This window comes from Candida orthopsilosis, assembly GCF_000315875.1.
Source record: "Candida orthopsilosis Co 90-125, chromosome 1 draft sequence".
Taxonomy (NCBI): domain Eukaryota; kingdom Fungi; phylum Ascomycota; class Pichiomycetes; order Serinales; family Debaryomycetaceae; genus Lodderomyces; species Lodderomyces orthopsilosis.
This window is the reverse complement of record NC_018292.1, coordinates 1,937,877-1,960,313: the sequence shown is the minus strand read 5'-3', so window position 1 is coordinate 1,960,313 and position 22,437 is coordinate 1,937,877. Positions and strand designations below refer to the sequence as shown.

Below are 22,437 nucleotides of genomic sequence, written 5' to 3'. Positions count from 1 at the left end.
AATTGGGCCGTTTAATAATATTAGTTTGTTTTTGGTATCTTGTGTATCCCTCTATGAATACTCATTTAAACAAAGTCCTGTATTTTGTGCAGTAGTTAAATGTTAAGTGGCTGCCATCATATCTTGAATTTATCATTTGATCGATCTCTTTAAATGCACTTTTTTTACAACCAAAACCTATCAAGCTAACAAGCTACAAGATATGGTCTCAACTGGCAATACAGTGTCTGTGTTTCGCACAACAATGAAGGCCATATTTGGTCGTCGAAGGGATTCAAATAACTCACCACTAACCACGACAACCACGTCATCCCCAGCTCCTACCCCAAATGTAACCTTAAATCGGCGATTTTCAAGTTTGCAACCAACTTCTCAATCACGAGGAGCGACGAATAATGACATCAGTAATGTGCCACCACTTTTGAGACACCACTCCTATACGCTTCCGGAGTTCAACGGCAGTCTGTTATGCACTGAGGAGGAAGAAAATGAAGAAGAGAAATGTACAAATGTTGCAGCTAGTGACCTCCCCAACAGTTACACAAGAAACATAATTATTACACGTAGGTTGCTTGATGTGATGTTTCCCATGAACAGGTTACCAAATTCGGATTGCCCTCCATTTCGGAAAAGTCAATGGCAATTGGTGTTAAATCCCAGGTGGACTGAATATGTTCTCATTTATGCAAGACTTGAATATGGATTATCAATTCTAACTCAATTAATCAATGAGTTAAAACCATATATCGACTACTATCACATACTTGATCTTAATCAAGGTATCCTCTTGCATTTCAAAAACATGAGATACCAATATTGGATATTGCATCTAGTTAATCCAGTTATCGGAATTCAACTTGTTATGTCCTCACCCACTTGGTTTCATACCGTCACAAATTATGATATAATTAGTGCCTCAAGAGAGTATAATCTTCAAATGGTGAAATATGAAAAGCTCCCATTGACCAGGGTCCAAAGACAAGTGATAAAGGTGTATGGAATTTCTCTGTTTGTGCCAAAGAAGTTATTGATCGAAGAATTTCGCAAGTTGGGTAAATTAATATCCTTCAATTTTGCACCTACTGGGCCCTTGACTAGGTTTCATGTCGTCAAACTACAATATTCAAAAGAAGATGATAAGGAGAGAATCTCGGAGGAAATAAAGAAAAATGTCGGTGATATGAAATGTAAGCTTGTATTGAAAGTTGGCATCAAACGAACGAAAATTCAAAAAGCAATCTAACTAACTGAATCAGAATATCACTTCTTTACTTTTCTTGCTATAGAATACAAATAGTAAGCTAATATACATAGGTAACATTTAATCTTTCTTGATTCCTCCAATTTCTAAACTTTGAAAAGTTTCAACCCCTTCATTAAATAAGCTCGACATAGTTGGCAGGGAAAATACCAGTTAATCCATTGCTTCTACCCGTCCACCAATCATCAACTGTATCAGTCTTTTTCAAAATATCAATAACATCTCCCTTTTTGAATGGTAAATCCCCGCTTTGTTCTCCTTTGAATGAATACAAAGCAATAGCTTGAGTGGCATTTGTCTTTGGTGCGCCACCAAAATTAGGTTTAGAAAGGGTCAGGGGTCTTGAAGGAGCAGCTCCGCTAGATCTATTTGGTGATAATTTCGTATTTCCCAAACGGGCATTTAGCCTGTCGACATCACTATTACCCCTCGATCTTGTTTTACCATTGTATCCGGAGTCATATATATCATCTTCCCAGGCTGATCCGGTTTTGCTGCTAGAGGGAGTTCTACCACCTGATGAAAAACCTCCGCCTCCCCCTAAGCTTGAACCTGTATTTGCACGAGATCTTCTTTCCCTTCTGCCGCCATCATAATCATCATATCTCTTATCTCTTCTTCCATTGCCGTAGTCGTCGTATCTTCTATCTCTGCGTCCACTTCCGCTGCCTCCACGGCCACCATAGTAATCATCGTCATCTGAGTAATCATCATCATCTGAATACTCATCTGAATATCTCCTTCTTCTTCCACCTCCTCCTCGTACAGCACCACTACGACGACGATCTGAATATTCAGATGTAGTATCGGAAAATTCATCAGGAATGTCGTCATAATAGTCATCGTTGTAGAAATCATCCTCATCGTAGTCCATTCTATTGCTAAACACTCTTGAATTCAATACTCTCATAAGCGAGTCACAGGCAGGTGGAGTGTCGACTTGTCCTGCTAAAATATTCCTTGCCTTACAATTATTTCCATAAAACTTTCTATTAGCTTCTCTTCTCTCCATCAATACTGAACCCTCCAATGAGATCCCGGCATATAACCCTTTGGTTTTGGAGTATGAGAAAACTGCAGAAACTGAACTCAATGATGCTGTACCTGCAGCTTCTGCACTTCTACCAAGAGGACCAGCTGCAACCGAGACATTTGTACCCAACGTTACAGAACCCAATTGTGCAAATGTATCAACTGCGGCTTTTGTGTTCAATACAAAGACAAAATCTGTCAATTCGGCACCAATCATACCTCCTGCACCGGCACCGGCGGTGACAATTGCAGAAGGTGGTGACCACGATCCATCGGGTAAACGTGCAACAATAACACCCGACCCCGCTCTTCCCGAGAAAAGAAACCCTGCTTTCAAAACAGTAATAACAGCTAACCCTTTGGCATTCTTTAAGATCCTAGGAGGTATAATTTGATCAGGTCCGGCAATTTGATTGGGTTTGATAAACGACGATAAAGTCTTTGCTGCTTTTCTAATAGACACATGTTAGTATATCTTTATTTGATATCAATGTTTGTTGACAAAGGGAAAGGACACATACTTTGACTCACTCCTTAAACTCCTCGGAATTGGATTACTGATACCCATGCTTTACTCGTGTTATCTCTTGGTCTATAATATATCTTAACTGTGAATTGATAAGTGTGTTAGTGTGTGATTAATTTGTTAAGTCTTTTGTTGATGGAATATACAATGTGTATCCAACTCCCTTTAGTTGTTGAAATGTTAGTTTTTCTTGTGGTTGCTGAAGTAATTGATTTTTTTTTGACTTTTTTTCTCCTTCGGGTTTTGTCTTCTTCCCTTTTTTGTGTGTAATTACATACTTCGTATAAACACAAACAAAAAGAGAAATTGTTTATACATCTACATTTGACATTATAAATACAAGACCTTAGGTCAGTTGTGTTCAGTCTGAGAGACCCCCCGAACTTTCTTCATTTATCAACAGATTTATTTTGAAATTAAGGCTTGCCCCAATTCTACCATTGTGCAATCTCTTACTCTTCAAGTGCTAAGAAAACCTATTGACTATAGCCAAGCCACAGTACAAAGTTTTTTAGCATACAGTTATGAGAATATCTCGTGACCTTTCAATTCATCGTAGACCTCATTTCATGTCGAAGCATTAAAACAATAGCTCGCTGCCCAACGTTTTTGTTTGTTATCCTAGTTTGTGCAAATCCCGGTAAAAGGTTTGGACGTGCGGTACCGATTATCCGAAAATCGAACACCCAATGCCAGCACATATTGGAGCATGATGTGGCCGTGACCTACATCTACTCATAGGGTCATGGCTAGATTAAATGCGCGGCTGCCAAGAATTACTATTGTTTATTAACCTTCCGGTTAATTTCTATACTCTTGATGTGGTTTTAGTTTGTGTAATACTATCGGAGTTAATTTAATTTGAACATGATAAATGAGGTTTTTTGTAATCGGCGATAAATGTTCCAAGGTCAATTTTAGGTATCATCTTTCGCAAGCTGCTACCAGTTATTTGAAACACGGTGGTTTCTTTAATAATTGGTTCACTCATGTGACATCATACACTTAAGTACTGGGTATAGCGGTGACCGTTCAACTTCCTTGTTGTGCATCGTGAACACCAAAATTTGTAGAAGAAAAAAAGGATTTTCATCTGAAGTCTACGAAGACCTCGGCTATCCTTACACAATCAAAACTCTAAACACAATGAAAATATAGTCTCTCTTTCATAATCAAGCAGAACTGTACTCTATTGTGAATTTATTATGAGTGAAGACGATACACGATCTAATGTTTCCATATCTTCCACGAGTTCAAGACCAAAGAGATATCAATGTACCTTTGAAAGTTGCGATAAGGCATACAACAGACCATCACTACTAGACCAACATTTACGATCGCACACTGGCGATCGACCATTTCCCTGTACTTACCCAAACTGTAACAAGTCTTTTTTAAGAAAATCACACTTAGATGCACATTTGATTTCTCATTCAAGAGATAAACCGTTTCATTGTTCAGTGTGTGGCAAAGGTGTTAATACGGCTCAACATTTGAAACGACATGAAATCACCCATACCAAGTCCTTCAAATGCACCTACGAAGGCTGTAATGAATCTTTTTACAAACATCAATCACTACGTCATCACATACTCTCTGTACATGAAAAGATACTAACTTGTACCATTTGTAACAAAACCTTTACCCGTCCATCAAAACTTGCTCAACACAAATTGAAACATCATGGAGAATCTCCAGCTTATCAATGTGATCATCCGGGATGTTTTGTCAATTGTAAAACATGGTCGGCTTTACAATTTCATGTCAAACAAGAACACCCAAAATTAAAATGCTCCATTTGTGGCAAAGGTTGTGTTGGTAAGCGAGGTTTGAAGTCACATATGTTGAGTCACGATGATGCAACTAAAGTTTGGCAATGCAATTATTGTGATATTGGGAAATTCAATAAGAAGACGGAGCTCGTAGCTCATTACAATGAATATCACGATGGCAATATTCCTCAGGAATTGCAGACTAAAGCAGAGCCAGAGGAGCAGGACAATGAAAAATATCACGATAAACTTGAGATTTCAAGTTTGAAACAATTGAATATGACTTCATCCCCTGGTAGTGAAGAAGATGTCAAGAGTTTATTCAAGACGGAATCAAGGTCAGTGACAGCAGAGGCGCAGAAATCCGCCACAGTGCTAACAGCAAATGATTCTGGATCCATAGGAAAATCATTGGGGGTTATTGATTTGATACTGAAAGATTGTTCAATCAAAATCAATTGTCCTAAAACTAAATGTGATCGAGTATTTGCACGAGAATATGACTTGAAACGACATTTGAAATGGCATGATGAGAACTTGAAAAGAATTGAATTATTTCTTGATAATTTACAACAGGAGCAGCAATTGGAACCGTTGCAAAAGAAGATTAAACTCAATTCCAAAGACGATCTAGCTCATGATGAATATGATAAAGAGGATGCGGAATTTGATGCTGCTCTTGATGAGGAATTCAATTCCCCTGTTACTTTAAATAATACTGAATAACAACATTTTGTACATACACACGTCTATACTCAGTATTCTAATATTTATGCCTTTTTTCGTATCCTCTACCTCCTTGTCCATCGGCTCTTCTTTTGTTACTGTTTTCGTATGATGCGCCATCAGGTCCATTGCCGTCGCTCCTAGCTTGTCTCCCATCATAGCGGTTGGAATTAAAATTGGTAGGGCCACCACGCGGGCCGTTCACCGGTCGATTATCAAATCCCCTACCACGTCTATTGTCATAAGTAGTATGTGATCTTGAAGATGAACCATATTGATCTCGATGACCAAAGGATGAACGTGTAGAGCCAAAATTTGAGCGGGATTGGGATACTGGAGGAGGAGGGGGTGGTGGTGGAGGTGGAGTGGATAAATTGAAAGATTCTCCAAACTTACGTGGAGCCGGTCCTGTTCCTATTCCAGATGCACGCGCACCAAATCGTGTTGATCGATCCCCGCTAGCTAAAAGTTTTTCTTGTGGTGGTAATGGAATCCTCCTATTAATGGCGCTATCTTTGATTTCAGGACCTTTTGGAAGTTCACTTTGGGGTGGAAGAGACAGTCTCTTTAGTAGTTCCGTTGGCTTGATATCTTGTTCAGCTGCGCTCTCTTGTTGTGGTTGTGTAACATCGTCGCCATTTTCTTCACGATCTTCTCCGTCCTTTTCAAGATTGAGAGTTTGTGTTTTGTTGACGCCTTCATCTTCCGCTTCAGCTGCATATTCAGCTTCTGTGACTCCTGTTGTGTGTGTCGTCTCACCATCAGCTTCTTCTTTCGATGGCTTCGTTGAATTTTCTTCCATCTTGTCATTTTCACTAGTTTCATCATATTCTGTCTTCTTGATTGCCTCTTCTTGTTCCGCACGTTCAGCCTTATTTTCAGAGTTTCCAAAAGTAGTGAGAACTTTGTCCTCATTGGAATCAATATCCATCTTATCCTCGTTGTTCCTTTGGTATTCATCATATTTACCCTTAGGCTTAGCTTCAACAATTCGACTAGATGACCTACTAGCAAGTCTCAGTCGGGAACCATAATTGATAGTAGCAAGTTTTTTTTTAAGCTCTTCTTCTTTTGCCTTCTTCTCCTCATTTAACCGAGCTTCACGCTTTTCATTCTCAACACGCTCGGCCTCCTCTTTAGATAATCTCTCTGCTTCTTGTTTCTCTTTCTCAAGCTTTTCTTTCTTGTCAATGATTTCTTGCTTTTCTTCTTCACTAATTGATTTAAAGTCCCATACTGGTATCCAAAGCTTAGCTCTCGATTTAAGGTGGTTTAGTAATGCCCCTGAAGATAACTTGATGTCCTCCTTGTCCTCTCCAGTATAAACCTTTTCAATCAAGCTCAACATCTTCTCACAGTGATCCTCCACAACTGGGTACACGCCAAGCAAATTCTTCAAAAAGGTGATGGTGTTACTGCGTGACATGTACTCGTTCGTTTCCAATGCAATTTCCACCTCAGACAATATAACACTATGGAAATCATAGACCCAATTGCGATACTTTTCAAAATCACTCACATGCAATTCTTTGACTATTTCCACATCTGTAAACTCCTGCAATCGCTTCAATATATAGGCAAAGAAAAATCCTAAATTCTCAGCTTCAGTAGGCGTCGAGGAAAACAAACTTGATGATAACAACTCAAGCTTGGTCAATCCATCCAAAACATCAAAGAGCGAATAATTTTCTACTTCCAACTCTTGTAATTTAAAAAGGAATCTTGCTGAATATACTGCATCAAATGAAGAAGGAATTGCCCTTGGTAGTATGCACGATTTTATAAATGTTTCAACTTTCGTGGGAACGTCAGAAGTAAACCAACCCAATGACAAATTGCGCATTTTCTGGTTAGTAGCTTCATTCAAGTCCTTATGTTTCAACTTGTCCAATGGTATCTCTTTAATGAAAAGCTCGTTCTCTTCTATATCTTTCATGAACTTCTCAATCGTAGCCCTGGGAAAGTCCTTGTCCTTTGAATTGATATTAATAGCGTCTCTCAATCCTCTAATACTCGACTCTAGCTTACCTAATTCTTCATCATACAACAGAGCCGAATAATTCACATCCTTCAAGCTCAAACACCAAAATAAAGTGTACAAGCTGGGAGGGAAACCCGGTGGGCATAAGTCAGCGCCCTGGCTTTGTAGAGTTTCAAAGGCATCCTTTTTTTGTCTCCATAAATCGAATCCCCACTCAATGGGTACATTGTACTTTTTGTACAACTCCGTAATCGGCATCACTTCAGTGTTCCCATCACCAAAGAAGCAAACCAAGGTGACAAAAAGCTTAATCACGGAGGTTAAATCATCAACTCTATTAGCCAACACTTTCAACTGATTTTCGTCCACGTCATAGACTATGTCGTTGTACATTGAGCAAAGTAGGATGACAAACTCATTAACTGCGTGCAAGTCAACAAGGCACTTCAACAAGTGTGTTCCTGAATCAAACCTATCAAACCTCAAGTCGTCGATCGTGCGGTAAACGACTTTCTGTAAAGCGGATCCACAATTGATCATGTCTATTTGACGAAGAGTCAAATCTGAAGTGGTTTGGATCCCACCCATCGAAATAATCATCTCTTTCAATACTGACAAACCGGTTCTATCTCCTGTGTAAAATGTTTTGAGCAAATAAAGCAATATCATTTTAGTATCAATAGCTTTTTGATATTTTTGGCAAATCTTTCCAACAAAAGACGCAAGCGACTGGAGCCATTGCCTTTCTCCCATACCATTATCGTGAAGTGATCTTCGATCCGAGCTAAGCCTGATCAAAATAGCAATAGTCAAATTGTCCCAACCATAGCTGTTGAAGTACCTTGCTGTTTCCACTACTAAAGTATTCAAGTTGTCATAGCTTTCAATTTGTTGTAATATTGTCAACAAACATGGAAGCGGATTGGAAAAACTGATTTTAGCTAACCTTCTCATCATTGGACGCACATTCTCCTTCGATAATCTTTTCAAAATATCCTTCGTTGCCTTTTCGGCGCTACTATAAGCAATTTTGATCAGTGTATTGTTTTTCCTTAAATTGTTGTACAATTCGCCATAAACACTGAAACGATCTTCAGCAGGATATACAGCTAAAATCGAATACGCCTTGTCTATTGCGATTGAATTTTCCAGTATTAGAGGCATCAGTGGGAATATGTAGTTTCTGAAGTAGTGAAATATGTCTTCCTTTAATTCTTCTTGAGACTGGAGTGATTGAATAATCTCACACAATTTGATAAAAACTTCAACATCTTTTGACAAATTGGAGCCAACGAACTTCAACATCTCCAGTGATACTTTGAACAAGGAAGCAAAACCGTCTACCTTTGGCAAATATTTAGTCCAATTTTGGTAAAAGTAGTGCAATGTTCTTTGTGTGTGGTGTTTTCCTATTGGTTTAAAGGTATAAAAGTCTGCTGGCTTGAATGGTTCAATAGCAACGTTGTTTCCCGAACGAGGAAAGTAAGCCCCCTTCGCAGCTTGTACACAATTAAGCTCTTCAGCTTCGAATGGAGAAATTTGCTTGTACAATGGTTCAATCATTGCCCCAAACACTCGTATCAAAAGCTTCGGAATTTCCTCATCTATATCTGCCAAAACCGGATACGCAGTTAAAATATATATTGATGGCCAGTAGAGTCCGTTGCTTAGAAAGGACTTTAAAAATTGGTATTTGTAGTTGACATGTAATTGCAAATCAGTCTTGCTTCCAGCTGGGGTACTGAGTCGTTTCTTGTCCTTTCCATCCTCATTTTCATCATCGGCAAGAGGAGCAGCTAGAGCCAAAGCATTCGCACCAGCTTTCAACACCTCTTCCTCTAATTTTCGATTGTATTTATCCTCGAGTTCCTTCATAATATCTTCGCCAGGACGCATATACTTGAACACAGAACCAAAGCTTATAAATCCTTCCTTGATGAGAATTGTCACCAAAGCTTTGAACAGTTCAGGCAAGTCTTTAGTTTTCGAATAATTCAATATCTTTAATCCAATAATTTTTGCTGCAATGGCACTTCCTCCAGTTGATAACGATTTGATGGAGGAGTTATCACTTTCCAATGCAGGCCACCATCGACTTTTTCTGAAAAATTGTAAAACAGAATCGACCTTTCCCACAACGACTTCAGAAAGAATTTCAAACAAAATATCCAAACACCTGTTTGGGTCAAGACTGTAGTGGCCCATCAACTTCTCGACAACTTGCAAGGCATAATCAATTTGCAAATCAGTATCATCTGCTGCAAAAGCATCATGTATTTCAACAACAAATTTCGAATACCCTTCAATCTCCTCATGTAACAAATTGTACTTTTTCTGCGTGTACAACTTATCTCTCAACTTTGTATTCAATGATTTCAATAACACTTTACTAGGGACAATATCCGTTTCCTTGATAAAGTCTGAACTGATATATAATGATATCGTGTGCGATTTGATTACATTTTCATTTTGAGTAAGCGTTGATAGTAAAGCTCGCGTATTTTCTGTGACGGGGAATGAATTCAACACTTGACAGAACAATCTTGCTACATCATCATTCTTTATCAATTGACTAAGAAAATCGACTATGTGTTCCATTTTCAAAGCCCCTTCTTCATATGATAAGATCATTTCAGCGAAAAGTAGGACAACTTCTTCCTCGGCTTCTGGATTCGATGTTTCGTAAGAATCCAACGCCTCAAAGATTTCGATGCTCCCAGTTCCAGCAAATTGCTCTATTATATCATCTGTGAAGTACTTGAAGCTCATGAGGATTGATTTGTAATTGTCACGAAGCCAGAGTCCAGTATTTATATGGAATCGCTTTTATATTTTGGGATTTTTTTTTTTTTCATTGACTGAACGCTTTTAGTCTAAAAGCTGCAAAACACAAGCACTGCATTGCGCCGTTTCAACCACCACTTAGCATCACGCATTGCGAAGGTAAAGTGATCCGGGTTGAATACTTGTTGTACCATAGTGCTCAGACGCTTTGCGGTCCATATAGGTTCATTGGTTATCTTGAAACACTGAGTCATCTCATTTTTTGTAAATCGCTGTCATCGTGATGGTGAAATTCAATACAATAATGAGCTTAGCTCGAAAATAACATGATTTTGTTGTGTATTGCTTAGGGAGTCATAAGAGTTTTTAAACCAACAAAACCCACGTAAAGGGCATAAAATATAAAATATACTTACGCGCGTGATACCTTTTTTATATTCTTCAGTAATTTAACACAAAATTTGTTGTAAAAATTCCCAGATAGTTTAGTGGCTAGAATTACCGTTTGTCGCATGGTAGACCAGGGTTCAATTCCCTGTCTGGGAGCTTTTTTTTTTTGCTTTTGGGCTCTCTTTCCACCTCGGGACAGTTGATGGTGGGCCCTTTGCACCAGGAACAGGTGCACATGTCTTGATCTAGAGCTTCAATTAATACAGTTCATGTAGTTTATTTTTGTTGGCATTTTAAATATCAACATAGAATTTATTTCTTGTGCACAAAAGAAAATCTATGTTTCACTCAGTTTTATTGCAAAAACTACTTAAATATGTTTTTTTTAAAACACACGTTTTCAATACTTATTCTCTAAGATTCAGTTCATTCTTCTAAAAATCGATAAGTAGGAGTTTCAGCTATATACGGGTTTAATGAGCTCAAACTCTAGTTACAAAGTGGCAAAAATCCAAGTACAGTTACTAGTTTCATTAAGTAGGATCAGCACAACCAAAACTGAGGTTAGTTCTACAACATAAGTTTTTAAATTTAAAACATTGTTAAGTCAGGTATTAACTTGTATTACAAGGGATAAATTGAAACCAAAGCTAGGATTTGTGTTTGTATTTCAACTCTAGTGTGCCACTGCTTATTAAATTCGCAGCCACTTTTCCCAAACTGTACTACACTCTGCACTAAGAATAAGATGTGAGCCACAAATACAAATGGCCTTGCTAAATTTATTTTATTTATAGGGAAAAAAACCATTGTCTATAAAATTTGGAGAACCAAAATTGCAACTAAAACAACACTAACTGAAATGACTTTTTCTATATATGTAAGTTGTAATTAATGGTTGGCAGATAATATGTCATGAGGATACCTACCTATATTCAGCTCTTGTCGAGAATGCCCTCGAGATGGTGGATGTGCCAGTTCGTCCTTTTTTGTTGCGGCCTCTACCATACTTGTTTCTACTGACAGATCTGCGTCGTCTTCCTCATCAGCAATGATTTCCCTCTCTTTTGTGTATGACTTTTCCGTGGCGTAGTTTTGACCTGCTGTAAACTCACTTTTAACACCCTTTTCACTTGATTCAGGTTCACGGTAGGCGGAAGATATATCTTCTCTAGTCATAGATTTATGACGTTTGTGACTCGGTGACCTATTGATGGAGCTTGAAGCGGAACCTAATTCGGGTTGCCAATGGTGAAATTGGATGACGTGCTGAAATGACTGCATTGATTCCTGCAGCGGCTGCGCTTGCTGTTTCTTTTGTTCATTCAAAGGCTGGGCTGGTATTGGGTTCACCTGAAGTGTCGATCTGGCTCCTGAAGGAGATTGCAAAAACGGAGAAGGCTTTTCAGAAGCTAAGGTATCATGTCGTAGACTTCTTGTCTTTGTGCTCAGGGTGCCCTCACTTGTGCTTGCCAGTACGGGCATTGAATTATATCTTTGGTGTCCTCTAGTCCTTCTTCCAGTAGATGACGAGGTAGATCTAGGTACGCGAAATGGAGTTGTTGGTGCATTCAAGTTTGCCACAGCCGTGGCTCCAATTTTTGCCGGAGACTGCGGTCGCTCCTGTGATGTGCTTGATGCTATATTTCCTCCAAACTTGAAACCCTTTGGTTGCATAGGACTTGCAGTGATGTCTTGATCAGTACTAGAGGCACGCTTTTGTGGAATTTGTGGATTTACGTTGGGCATTACTTGTGAAACATGTTGCAAATGTATCTGTTGCTGTTGCTGATGCTGTTGCTGTTGAAGATTGAATTGTATTTGTCTCTGCTGAGCTTGTATCATTTGAATTTGTTGCTCCAGCAGAAGTCGTGGCTGTGCCAATTGGGGGGTTACCCAACGAGCAGGTTGAGAGTATGGTGGGGACTGATGTGATAACGGAAATTGATACGACAGTCGTACATTCAATTCTTTTGATTTAGTGTCATCGGCGCTTCCGGGTACTCCACCAGCTAGTAACTGTGGAATTTGATTAGGCGGGACTTGAGCTTGCAATGCCAACTGGATAATACTTAAAGTCTTGTTTGCACTTTCAGCTCGGTAAAACTCTTGCTTTGTACGTTCCTGTTCTGTTCTCAACTTCATCGCTTCAATGAATGCCAATTCACTAAAGGGAAATGAACTCACATTGGGACCCAATAACGTCAATAAACCAGGATCACTTATTGTCCTTTGCGGCGAGGAAGGTGCAGTTGAGGCAGAGTGGGGTCTCTGAATAGATTCATTCAATGCAGATAATGAGGGAATAGAAGTAGTCTTTTGAGATTGAATTGGCTGTGTTGAAGGATGTTGTGGTATTGCTGAACCTCCCCTATAAGGTGACTGTAGTATGCTTGGTGTTTGTGAATGACTAGTGTGTGCAACTCCCACCCGAGGCGATGCCACCCCTTTCGGTGTCTCTTGTTCTTTTTCTGTTGTTTCCGGGTTACTTCTTGCATGATTGTCATCTTTACCTTTGTTCGTATTAACACTCATGAACGGTACAAGTGTTGATATGTTCAGGGACTAATTGTGGGTCATCAGATTTTGTGATGAGTTTTCCTTCTATTTTGTTGACCCTGATGATCAAGATAAAATCGTCATATGTGTGGGAGTGTGTGGTTTAAGAAATTTTTTAGTTTTACCGAAATTAACTGCATCTACACTTTTTCAACTCAAAGATTTTGTACACTTTGAGAGAGAGAGAAGTAACACCACAAAGTAAAAAAAAGACAGAATTTCAAGTTAAAATGGTTGAAGTAGAAAGAAAGGCCAACTACAACTGACGATGAGGAGTAGCTCTTCTCCGATTTGTAATTGTCGAAGCAAAAGCACCGAAATCCTGTCTATGGTTGATAGTTGTTTTTATTGCTATCACTAATATAGCCAAATTATGAAAAGAGTTTAAAGAAAACAATACTGTGAGATAGGTTAGAGCAATTGCGTGTGAATAACACAAATCTAGATCTTTAAACTATTTTGTATGGAGATTGATTTTATTTTATTTTCACCCCCTTCTCACACTTTGGGTTTTTGTACTACTAAAGAATATATTGTTCCTTTTGCATTATTTACATTTCTCTCTCCCTCCCTCTTTCTTTATTTACAACTTTTCATTTCCTTATTTTATTTTAGACTTATATGGCAAGATATATAGATTACAATGTTCAGCTTGTTTATTGACTTATGTCGAGTACCCGGACACATTTGCGATCATGATGGTGGTTGATGCACTACTAAATGATATCGAAGCAGCAAAAACACAAAAGGAATCCCTGTTATGGACACATTACAGCTGCTTTTCCAGCACAGTAAGTTAGACCAGCGAGAAGAATATGTTTAAGCGTGCCGTACATTGTAGATTAGGTTTGGGCCTCACTTTTGAAGAGAGAAAACTATACAATCTCCATCATTGACATACTTTGTTTTAAGCCACCATAGCGAGTCTCTCAGAACATAATTGATTTGGGACTTAACATCTCATATTAACAGCAAAAGCAATTTTGACAGTCTGAACATGTATTGCTTCTCGTTTTCTGGTATCGTATCATGGCGTTTAGTTGCAAAACTCAGGTTGTGTCGTGATGTTGTGATGTTATGACGCGACACTATATAATATATGTTGTACACAGTTACACCAATTTGTCCACACACATGTTGTATTGTATATTGATACGCATCGTTAAAAAGTAATATATCTATGTATTCCTTGGCCAATGAATGTAACTATAACTTTATTGCTACTGCATTGTAAATGGGTCTTGGTTTGACTGTCAGTGTAACTTTATAAAGAGAACAACACAACAGTGAAAAAAAAAAGCGAAATACGTTTCTTGGATCAAAGCTTAATTGATCAAAAGAGATCTATACTCGGAATTTCTATCATTGCGTATCCATAACAGAAATATCTTGAATCTCATCTTCCAATAGTTGTCGCACACAACATGGGTAAGAATAAAAAGAAAAGTAAGAAACAAGATGATTCGGAGGAGACAACCAAACAACCTCAAAAAGATGCCCAGGAAACCGAGAAAGAGATAGATGAAGCCATAGAGAATTCAAAAACTGCACAAAAGGTGATTGAGTCCAACGGAGCACCTACTCTAGATCCTTCTTTGGAGGGATCTGACGACAAACCCATCTTGGAGAAGTTGCAACAGGCGGAGAAGGAAAGAGACGAAATAAAGCATTCATATGACAATTTAGTCAGTAGGTTATCATCATTCAAAAGCGTGTTTGCTAATATGAAGAAGGCAGAGGTCGAACTAGAAGAGAAGTCGGAACTAGTAGACAAGTTGAATGAGGAGAATGATAGATTAAAGGAAGAGAACATTGACCTAAAGAGCTCTCTCAATGAAGCTTCCAACAAGGTAGATCACAATTTGTATAAGGATTTGCAAGAACAAAACGCAAATCTCAATAACGAATGTGAGAAATTGAGCGACACTTTGACGAAAACTAGGCGGGAATACACCTCAACGATTGAAGAATTGCAAGATGAGAAATATAGCTTGGAAAATGAAAATTCGAAATTATCTAAATTGTTGCACGAGTTGAAACAAGAAGTAAGTGACCTTACGGTAGCTCAAAGTGAATTTGACCAAGAAAAGAAGGACATGGCTGACTCTGTAAATGTTTTCAAGGATCGATTTGAGGCTAAAAATGACGAAGTCAAAAGCGCCCACGCAAAGATAGAGGAACTAAACAACCTCTTATCCACAAACAACGTCTTCTTTGAAAAAGAAAAGCTGTCATTGCTGGCGAAAATAGAAGCATTGGAAGAAAAGTTAGCAGAAAAAGACAATACGATTGAAACATTAGGAGCAGAAGTGGAAAGCTTTAAGCAAAAATCCATGGAATCGGAGCTAAAATCCACCGAAATTGCCGACTTGAAAAAGGAAATAAACAACAAACAACTTCTTATAGGAAAACTACGTCATGAAGCAGTGATTTTGAACGAGCATTTGACCAAGGCGTTGACCATGATGAAACAAAAGGGTGAAGGTTCGAATAAAACCGTGGATGCTGAGTTACTATCAAATGTCATAATAAGCTTTTTACAATTCCCTAGAGGGGATTCAAAGAAATTCGAGGCATTGCAATTGATCAGTGCATTACTAGAATGGGATCAGCTGCAAAAGATTGCCGCTGGTTTGCAACATGTGCCTAATGCTAAAGGTGGTAAAACTAAGGTTGATTCAAATGGAAACGAGGTCCCAACAAGGCAAAGCTTTGTATCTTTATGGACTGAATTTTTAGAAAAAGAGTCTAGCGGTAAGTAATTAAGTACCATAATATAATTAAATAGAGAAGTGCTGCGTAATGCGCACAGAATAACATTTATGAATGAAAATTATTCCTCAAACGCGTTAGACAAAAGTAGAGCTCATTTCACCGTATTTACAATGGTCAACATTCAAGACTTCTTCAAGAATCAGCAGGGTAAGTCCGGTACAGTATGTTCAAGTCTATCATCTCTGTTTCAATTGACCACTAACTAATATATTTTAGAAACGTAAGGCAGAGGAGACTGAATCACCAAGTGCGAAAAGGACTAAACCAACAGCAATGGAGTCTAAACCAAAAGTGATTGAGTTAGACGATGATTTCGAATTTGATGATGACGATGATGATGATATTTTAGAGATAGAGCCACCAAAAAAGGCATCTCCTAAGAAGAAACAACCTGAAGCATCATCTAAGAAACCCCAAGGGAAACAATCAACGACGAAAAAGGAAACAAAGCCGCAATCATCGGAACCCATGGGTGGCGAATCAATAGATGCAGTGCTTGCAAAGATTCCTGATGCAGAATTGCCTGAAATGAATGAGGGTGAAAAGCCTAACTTTTTTGCACTCAAAGCTCAACAAAATGTGACTGCCTCTACACTGGTAGACTTACCAGCAGCCCAACCCAATTGCCTAACAGGGTTGACAATCGTGTTCACGGGACAAATGCCTTCTTTGGATCGAAATACTGCAGAGCTGACTGCCCAACAATATGGAGCAAAAGTCACCAAGTCAATTTCTAAAAAGACAAGTTTGGTAGTGATTGGATCTGATGCAGGGCCTTCAAAGGTTAAAAAGATTAAAGAATTCAAAATCAAGGCAATAGATGAGGCCGGTTTTATTCAATTGTTGTCGAGTATGCCCGCCGATGGTGGCAGTGGTGAAGCAGCTGTAAAAGCTAAGGAAAAGAGGGAGCAAGAGGAGAGGAAAATTATCGAAGAAGCAGAAAGGGCTGAAAAGGAAGAAAGGGAGGAGGAAGAAAGAAAGAGAAGGAGAGCACAAACAACTGCATCCCAAAATGTTTCGAATGGAACACCACAGATGCCACCCGCCACCAAAGATGTTCCGGCCAAAGATAGATTGTGGACAGACAAGCACGCACCAAAAGATTTCAACCAGTTGTGTGGAAATAAGGGCCAGGTTCAGAAGTTGCGCAATTGGCTAGAGCACTGGTTTGAGAACAAAGCCAGGAATTTCTCCGGGGGTCCTGAAAATCCAGGTTCATATAGAGCTGCCTTGATTAGTGGTCCTCCAGGAATTGGTAAGACCACTGCAGCTCATATGGTGGCCAATTCTCTTGGCTTTGATGTGTTGGAGAAAAATGCATCTGATGTTCGTTCCAAATCTTTGTTGAATGCAAACATTAAGTCAGTATTGAGCAACACTTCTGTTATTGGATTCTTCAAACATCGTGATGATGAGCATCAAAGTAGTAACAGCAAGAAGCTTTGTTTGATCATGGATGAAGTCGATGGTATGTCGAGTGGAGATCATGGTGGAGCAGGGGCATTGTCCCAATTTTGTCGAATCACGAATATGCCTATGATTTTGATTTGTAACGACAAGTCATTGCCTAAAATGAGAACATTTGATAGGGTGACATACGACTTGCCATTCCGGAGACCAACAGAAAATGAGGTGAAGAGTAGATTGATGACGATTGCATTACGTGAAGGTATCAAGTTAGATCCAAATATTATTGGACAGTTGGTTCAAGCGACATCTAATGATATTAGACAAATGATTAACTTGTTATCCACAGTTTCAAAAACTCAAAAGCTCATTGGTACAAACAATGTCAAGGATATACAAGCCAGTTGGAAAAAACAAATTATTTTAAAGCCTTTTGATATTGCTGGTAGGCTATTATCGTCCGGTCTTTGGTCAGGCCCTAATCAAAACTTAAACGAAAAGCTTGATTTGTACTTTAATGATATTGATTTTGCTCCCTTGATGATACAGGAGAACTATTTGAATACTAGACCGAGGCTTCCAGGATCTCATATTAAACATGTCGCACAAGCTGCTGATGATATTAGTTTATCTGATTCTATCAACTCGTTGATCAGGTCTAGTGAACAGCAATGGAGCTTGTTGCCCTTCCATGGGTTAATGTCAACAGTAAAACCCTCGTATGAAGTGGCAGGTCAAGTGACGGGCAGGTTGAATTTCAGTGCTTGGTTGGGTCAAAATTCAAAACAAATGAAATACCAGAGAATGTTACAAGAATTGCAATACCACACCAGAGTTAAGACTTCAACTACGAAGCAAGAGTTGCGTTTGGATTATTTAAACCCATTGTGGATTAAATTAAACATCCCAATCAAACAACAAGGAGAGGCGGGAATCGACCAAACAATCGAGACAATGGACGCATATTACTTAACAAAGGAGGACTACGATAATATAAGTGATATGCTTAACAAGCCTATTGATTTGGATAAGAAAGATAAGACAGCATTTACTCGTAAGTACAACAATGCTATCCACCCTACAGTTATTTACAAAACAGGAAATTCATTTGGTGCTGGGAGTAAAAGAACAACCCCAGCAGAAGTCGATTATGAAGATGTTGTGGAAGATGATATGGAAGATGTTGAAGATGATAATGATGGAGAAGAGAGTGATAAGATTGATGCAAAGAAGGATAAGTTGATCAAGCAGGTGCCAGTAGGAAAAGGTGGGGCAGCTAAGAGATCAACCAAAGGATCAGTTAGAAAGAGGCAGAGGAAGTAAGAGTTACTGAGTGTAACCATATATCATTTCACATTTGCAAGTCCAAGCTCTTTTTAAGCTCCTACCCTTCTAGTGTATATATTCTTGAACTTCATACACGTCTTGCTCTATTCGAGCGCGTTTCATTTTCCTCTTTTCTTTTTTTACCTTTTGCTTGTGAAATAAACACAAAAGGCGTGGTTTTTGTTTTTCATCAGTGGTATAAACGAAAGAAAAATCAAAGACATATAATTATTGTGATCTGCTTAACCAAGCTTCCCTTTGCGTCCTTTCAATCTAAATTCTCATCGGTCAAGGGTGATATAATATACGTCAATTTGGCTAATCCAATTATAGCTATATATTCGGAACTTTTCCTCAACCACATCTCCATAATCATTCGATAACAGCTGATTAATTTCACCAATCATCATGTCCGATGTTCCATTGTTCAAGGTACCGAATACGCGAAGGCAGAATAACCGTGTGCTACCTACATTGGCAATTCCGTCCACACAAAACAACACCAAACCAAATTTACAATTGGATGCTGAATTATCACAGGATGTTGTCGAAGGGCGATTTGGTCAATTGAATATTGGCGACTCACAACCGAATCTGCAGTCACAATTACCACCTCAGCTTAAAAAACCGCCTACAGTAATGACGAATCTAAATTTCACACCTTCGTCATCCAATTCTTCCCCGACACCCAACACGGCGCATTCATCATTGTCTTCAAGCTCCCCTAGATTAAAAAGGAAACCACCTCCAATATCGAAAGACCCACCACAAAATGAAGTTGAGGAGAAGATACGACTTCGTCAGGCACTGAGTGACAGTCAGGAACTGCAGCCATGTGAGCAGTCAAAAGTAAAACCAGATGAAGTTTTGCAAAACAAGCATTATATTGAGCAACTAACATCTCACGACTGGCATATATGTGCAAATAACAATCTCATAGAAGAAGTAGGGAAATTGGGTGAGGGAAATGGAGGATCAGTTACAAAATGTCGTATCCGAAAATTACAAAAGACGCAAGTTTTTGCTTTAAAAATGATAATTGCTGATTCAAATCCCGATGTACAAAAACAGATATTTCGAGAGTTGGATGTTGCTAAAAAATGCCAGCATCCGAACATCGTCAATTACTACGGTACTTTTTTATTGGAGAAGCAGTCAATGATTGGGATAGCAATGGAGTATATGGATGGACACTCTCTAGATGCGATATACAAAGAAGTTGCAAAACGAGACAAGACAAATCGAATTAGTGAGAAGGTTTTGGGTAAAATCGCAAATTCGATTTTATCGGGATTAGATTACTTACATCTGAAGAACATCATACACCGAGATATCAAACCATCAAATGTTTTACTAGATTCCAAAGGAAACGTCAAGCTATGTGATTTTGGTGTAAGTGGTGAGGCAGTTAATTCCTTCGCGTCTACCTTTGTTGGAACACAATACTATATGGCTCCAGAACGTATTATGGGTAAAAATTACTCAATATCAAGTGACATATGGTCCCTTGGTATGTCCATGTTGGAAGTTGCAAATGGAAAATTTCCCATTGATGTTTCATTGGGACCAATCGAGGTAGTGGAGATGGTGCTGAGAAGTGAATTATCACTAAAGGATAGTGTTGCTGACTGTATATTTTGGTCTCCTGAGTTCAAGCGATTCATTGCCAGATGTTTGATCAAGGAGCCATTAAAGAGGCCAATACCAAGACAACTTTTGGCCCACGATGAATGGTGTTTAGCACAGCTGAGAGAAAAGGTAAAGATGGACAAATTTGTTACAGTTGTTTGGAAGTTAAATGAGTGAATAGATTAATCGATAGAGACTACAATAATGAAGAATAAATATATAATAGACCTAGAAGCATCTTCTGTAGAGCTTACACCTTATTTTGCACCTAAATCAGTCGTGCACCCAGTTCAATATCCTTTTTTTTTCTCTTCTTCCAAACCAATCAGAATCTCACTGAACATAATTTTTTCTCAAATTGAGAGAGGTCAACTCGCTAGTAGGTATAGAGTTTACTGGTATTCTCAAAGAAGCACACTAAGACTCCATCACAACCATTCACAACTACCCGTACATAATTCACTTATCTCCATTTTCACTTCGGCAGCATTTTGGAAACACTACATCACATAACACACAATGCCTGTACCATTTGAGGGTTTAATACCATATGCAATCATGACCGCTTTCTATGGCTTAGCTGGTCATGGTGTTCAATATATTAGATACTGGGACAACGGTTGGAAGAATGATCGCTACTTTTTAGACCAGTGGGACCACAAAATGATGCAAAGAGATTTCTACCTAACAGGAACTCATCGAGGACAAACGAGTGAGCCAATAGCTCCAGAAAGTTTCAAGACGATCGAACTGATTGAACAGAGATACTACACACCATACAGAAACCAATTCTTTAGTTTGAGAGATAGGTTGTTTAGAGGATATGTATTTGGTGATTGGAATTTTTCATAAATTTGGTGAGGGGGGTTGTATACTAGGTGAATTGTATATTTATTTGAATGATAAAAGAATTATTAAGGTATAAGACATCTATTTGAAATCCTTGTAGGTCCATTTTTCAGTGACTTTTTTGGCGTATTTTCTCTTTTTATGAACGGGTACTCTACTCTCAATCTTTCCACTTGATTGCAAGTTCAACATTTGATCATAAAATAAGTTTCCTTCGGGTTTCAAGTTTTTCAAGTTACTCGTCAATTCGTCAGATAGTTTCAATTCCAATGGTGTTTCAACAGGGGTGTACTTGTGCAATTTATTCCTTTTTAAACTTCTTGGTTTCTCAGAAGGTTTTGTCCTTGATTTAGTCTCTGCTTCCTCTTCTTGTTGCTTCTGTAGAATTTCATCCAAATTAGAAAGATCCTTCAATTGTTTTCTCAAGCCCTTGATTTCTTGCTCTAATTTGACTCTTTCCCTGTGCTTTGCTTGTTTATTTCTCTTTGTCTTTGTTTTAATCTTGATCTTCGTTGGCTTATTGATTGACAAGGAATAATCCTTTTCACCACCATCATTTGTGTCGGCTTCTCTCTCTTCTTCTTCATCACTGTCATCTGATAACATGTTATCATTCAAAATAACCATGAGCTCTTGTATTTTCAATCTGTGATCCTCCATTGACTGTCTAGTTAACTCTCTCTTGTACTCCACACCATATTCTTGATTTATCAACTCCTTCCACGATTCCAACGAGGGGTTGTATGATTTTCCTGCATGTACCGACTTTTCTGTCAAATCATTCTTGGTGATCTGTATAGGTTTGACCCGCAAGGTTGGCGGCACTACAGTTGCTTTGGTGACTTCAGCTGTGGATGTTCCATAATCGGGGATTTTGGATTTCTGTTTGATAGAGCTATCATCATCCCAAAGATCTTCACTGTCACCATTTATCAAGCCGTCTTGTTCGATTCTTGCCATGGTTTTGCTTTCATCCTTGTATTTTCCACCGCGTAACTTTAACAACCTCAACATTTCTGTTTTCTTCACTCCTTGTACTGTTTCATTCTTCTTTGCACGATGATTGATTAACGCAGGAACTTTGGACTTGTTGGTTAAAATCTCATGTGTTTTGAGTTTCCTTGATGCCTTGTGCTCTTTCAAACTAATGTTGGGTGTTTCATCAATGACAAAATCATCCTGGGGTGAAGGTCCCTTGATAATTTCTTCATCCCTAACTTCCTGAAGTTTTGTTTCCAAATCTTCAATGTCCACATTCTTCCTCCATGCTTTCTTACCCTTTCTCGAAGGTTGCTTTCTTGTTTTTGCTGGCTCACTCATAGTAATTAAAGGCGTGTTGCAACAAGTGAACTTATAGAATTATTTTGTACAAAATTCAGAGATGAGGTTTTTTGATCAGGATTTTTTAGTTACACAAAAT

The 22,437-nt window shown here is 38.6% G+C and overlaps 10 protein-coding genes and 1 non-coding gene across 11 annotated transcripts; 7 read left to right on the top strand and 4 right to left on the bottom strand. All coding sequences in view use genetic code 12, as the record gives it.

Moving 5' to 3' along the window:
- Positions 1-202: 202 nt before the first annotated feature.
- CORT_0A08860 (hypothetical protein) lies at positions 203-1,243 on the top strand (the record flags this gene model as incomplete). The annotated part of the gene is made up of 1 exon (XM_003866661.1): positions 203-1,243. The coding sequence occupies one exon, from the start codon at positions 203-205 to the stop codon at positions 1,241-1,243; it is 1,041 nt and encodes a 346-aa protein (XP_003866709.1).
- Positions 1,244-1,376: 133 nt separating this feature from the next.
- Positions 1,377-2,861, bottom strand: CORT_0A08850 (Lsb3 protein; the record flags this gene model as incomplete). The annotated part of the gene is made up of 2 exons (XM_003866660.1): positions 1,377-2,745; positions 2,815-2,861. The coding sequence occupies 2 exons, from the start codon at positions 2,859-2,861 to the stop codon at positions 1,377-1,379; spliced, it is 1,416 nt and encodes a 471-aa protein (XP_003866708.1).
- Positions 2,862-4,024: 1,163 nt separating this feature from the next.
- CORT_0A08840 (transcription factor) lies at positions 4,025-5,317 on the top strand (the record flags this gene model as incomplete). The annotated part of the gene is made up of 1 exon (XM_003866659.1): positions 4,025-5,317. The coding sequence occupies one exon, from the start codon at positions 4,025-4,027 to the stop codon at positions 5,315-5,317; it is 1,293 nt and encodes a 430-aa protein (XP_003866707.1).
- A 37-nt stretch (positions 5,318-5,354) lies between these two features.
- On the bottom strand, positions 5,355-10,067 carry CORT_0A08830 (THO complex subunit; the record flags this gene model as incomplete). The annotated part of the gene is made up of 1 exon (XM_003866658.1): positions 5,355-10,067. One exon carries the CDS (start codon positions 10,065-10,067, stop codon positions 5,355-5,357), a length of 4,713 nt encoding a protein of 1,570 aa, XP_003866706.1.
- A 489-nt stretch (positions 10,068-10,556) lies between these two features.
- Positions 10,557-10,628, top strand: CORT_0_Asp(GTC)_8. The gene has a single exon. It is a non-coding gene (tRNA).
- Positions 10,629-11,363: 735 nt separating this feature from the next.
- On the bottom strand, positions 11,364-13,007 carry CORT_0A08820 (hypothetical protein; the record flags this gene model as incomplete). Its single annotated transcript, XM_003866657.1, has 1 exon — positions 11,364-13,007. The coding sequence occupies one exon, from the start codon at positions 13,005-13,007 to the stop codon at positions 11,364-11,366; it is 1,644 nt and encodes a 547-aa protein (XP_003866705.1).
- A 1,448-nt stretch (positions 13,008-14,455) lies between these two features.
- On the top strand, positions 14,456-15,793 carry CORT_0A08810 (Rud3 protein; the record flags this gene model as incomplete). Its single annotated transcript, XM_003866656.1, has 1 exon — positions 14,456-15,793. One exon carries the CDS (start codon positions 14,456-14,458, stop codon positions 15,791-15,793), a length of 1,338 nt encoding a protein of 445 aa, XP_003866704.1.
- A 123-nt stretch (positions 15,794-15,916) lies between these two features.
- CORT_0A08800 (Rfc1 protein) lies at positions 15,917-18,536 on the top strand (the record flags this gene model as incomplete). Its single annotated transcript, XM_003866655.1, has 2 exons — positions 15,917-15,967; positions 16,023-18,536. The coding sequence occupies 2 exons, from the start codon at positions 15,917-15,919 to the stop codon at positions 18,534-18,536; spliced, it is 2,565 nt and encodes an 854-aa protein (XP_003866703.1).
- A 411-nt stretch (positions 18,537-18,947) lies between these two features.
- On the top strand, positions 18,948-20,345 carry CORT_0A08790 (Mkk2 protein; the record flags this gene model as incomplete). Its single annotated transcript, XM_003866654.1, has 1 exon — positions 18,948-20,345. The coding sequence occupies one exon, from the start codon at positions 18,948-18,950 to the stop codon at positions 20,343-20,345; it is 1,398 nt and encodes a 465-aa protein (XP_003866702.1).
- Positions 20,346-20,687: 342 nt separating this feature from the next.
- CORT_0A08780 (hypothetical protein) lies at positions 20,688-21,020 on the top strand (the record flags this gene model as incomplete). Its single annotated transcript, XM_003866653.1, has 1 exon — positions 20,688-21,020. The coding sequence occupies one exon, from the start codon at positions 20,688-20,690 to the stop codon at positions 21,018-21,020; it is 333 nt and encodes a 110-aa protein (XP_003866701.1).
- A 78-nt stretch (positions 21,021-21,098) lies between these two features.
- CORT_0A08770 (Nop53 protein) lies at positions 21,099-22,337 on the bottom strand (the record flags this gene model as incomplete). Its single annotated transcript, XM_003866652.1, has 1 exon — positions 21,099-22,337. One exon carries the CDS (start codon positions 22,335-22,337, stop codon positions 21,099-21,101), a length of 1,239 nt encoding a protein of 412 aa, XP_003866700.1.
- Positions 22,338-22,437: the final 100 nt, after the last annotated feature.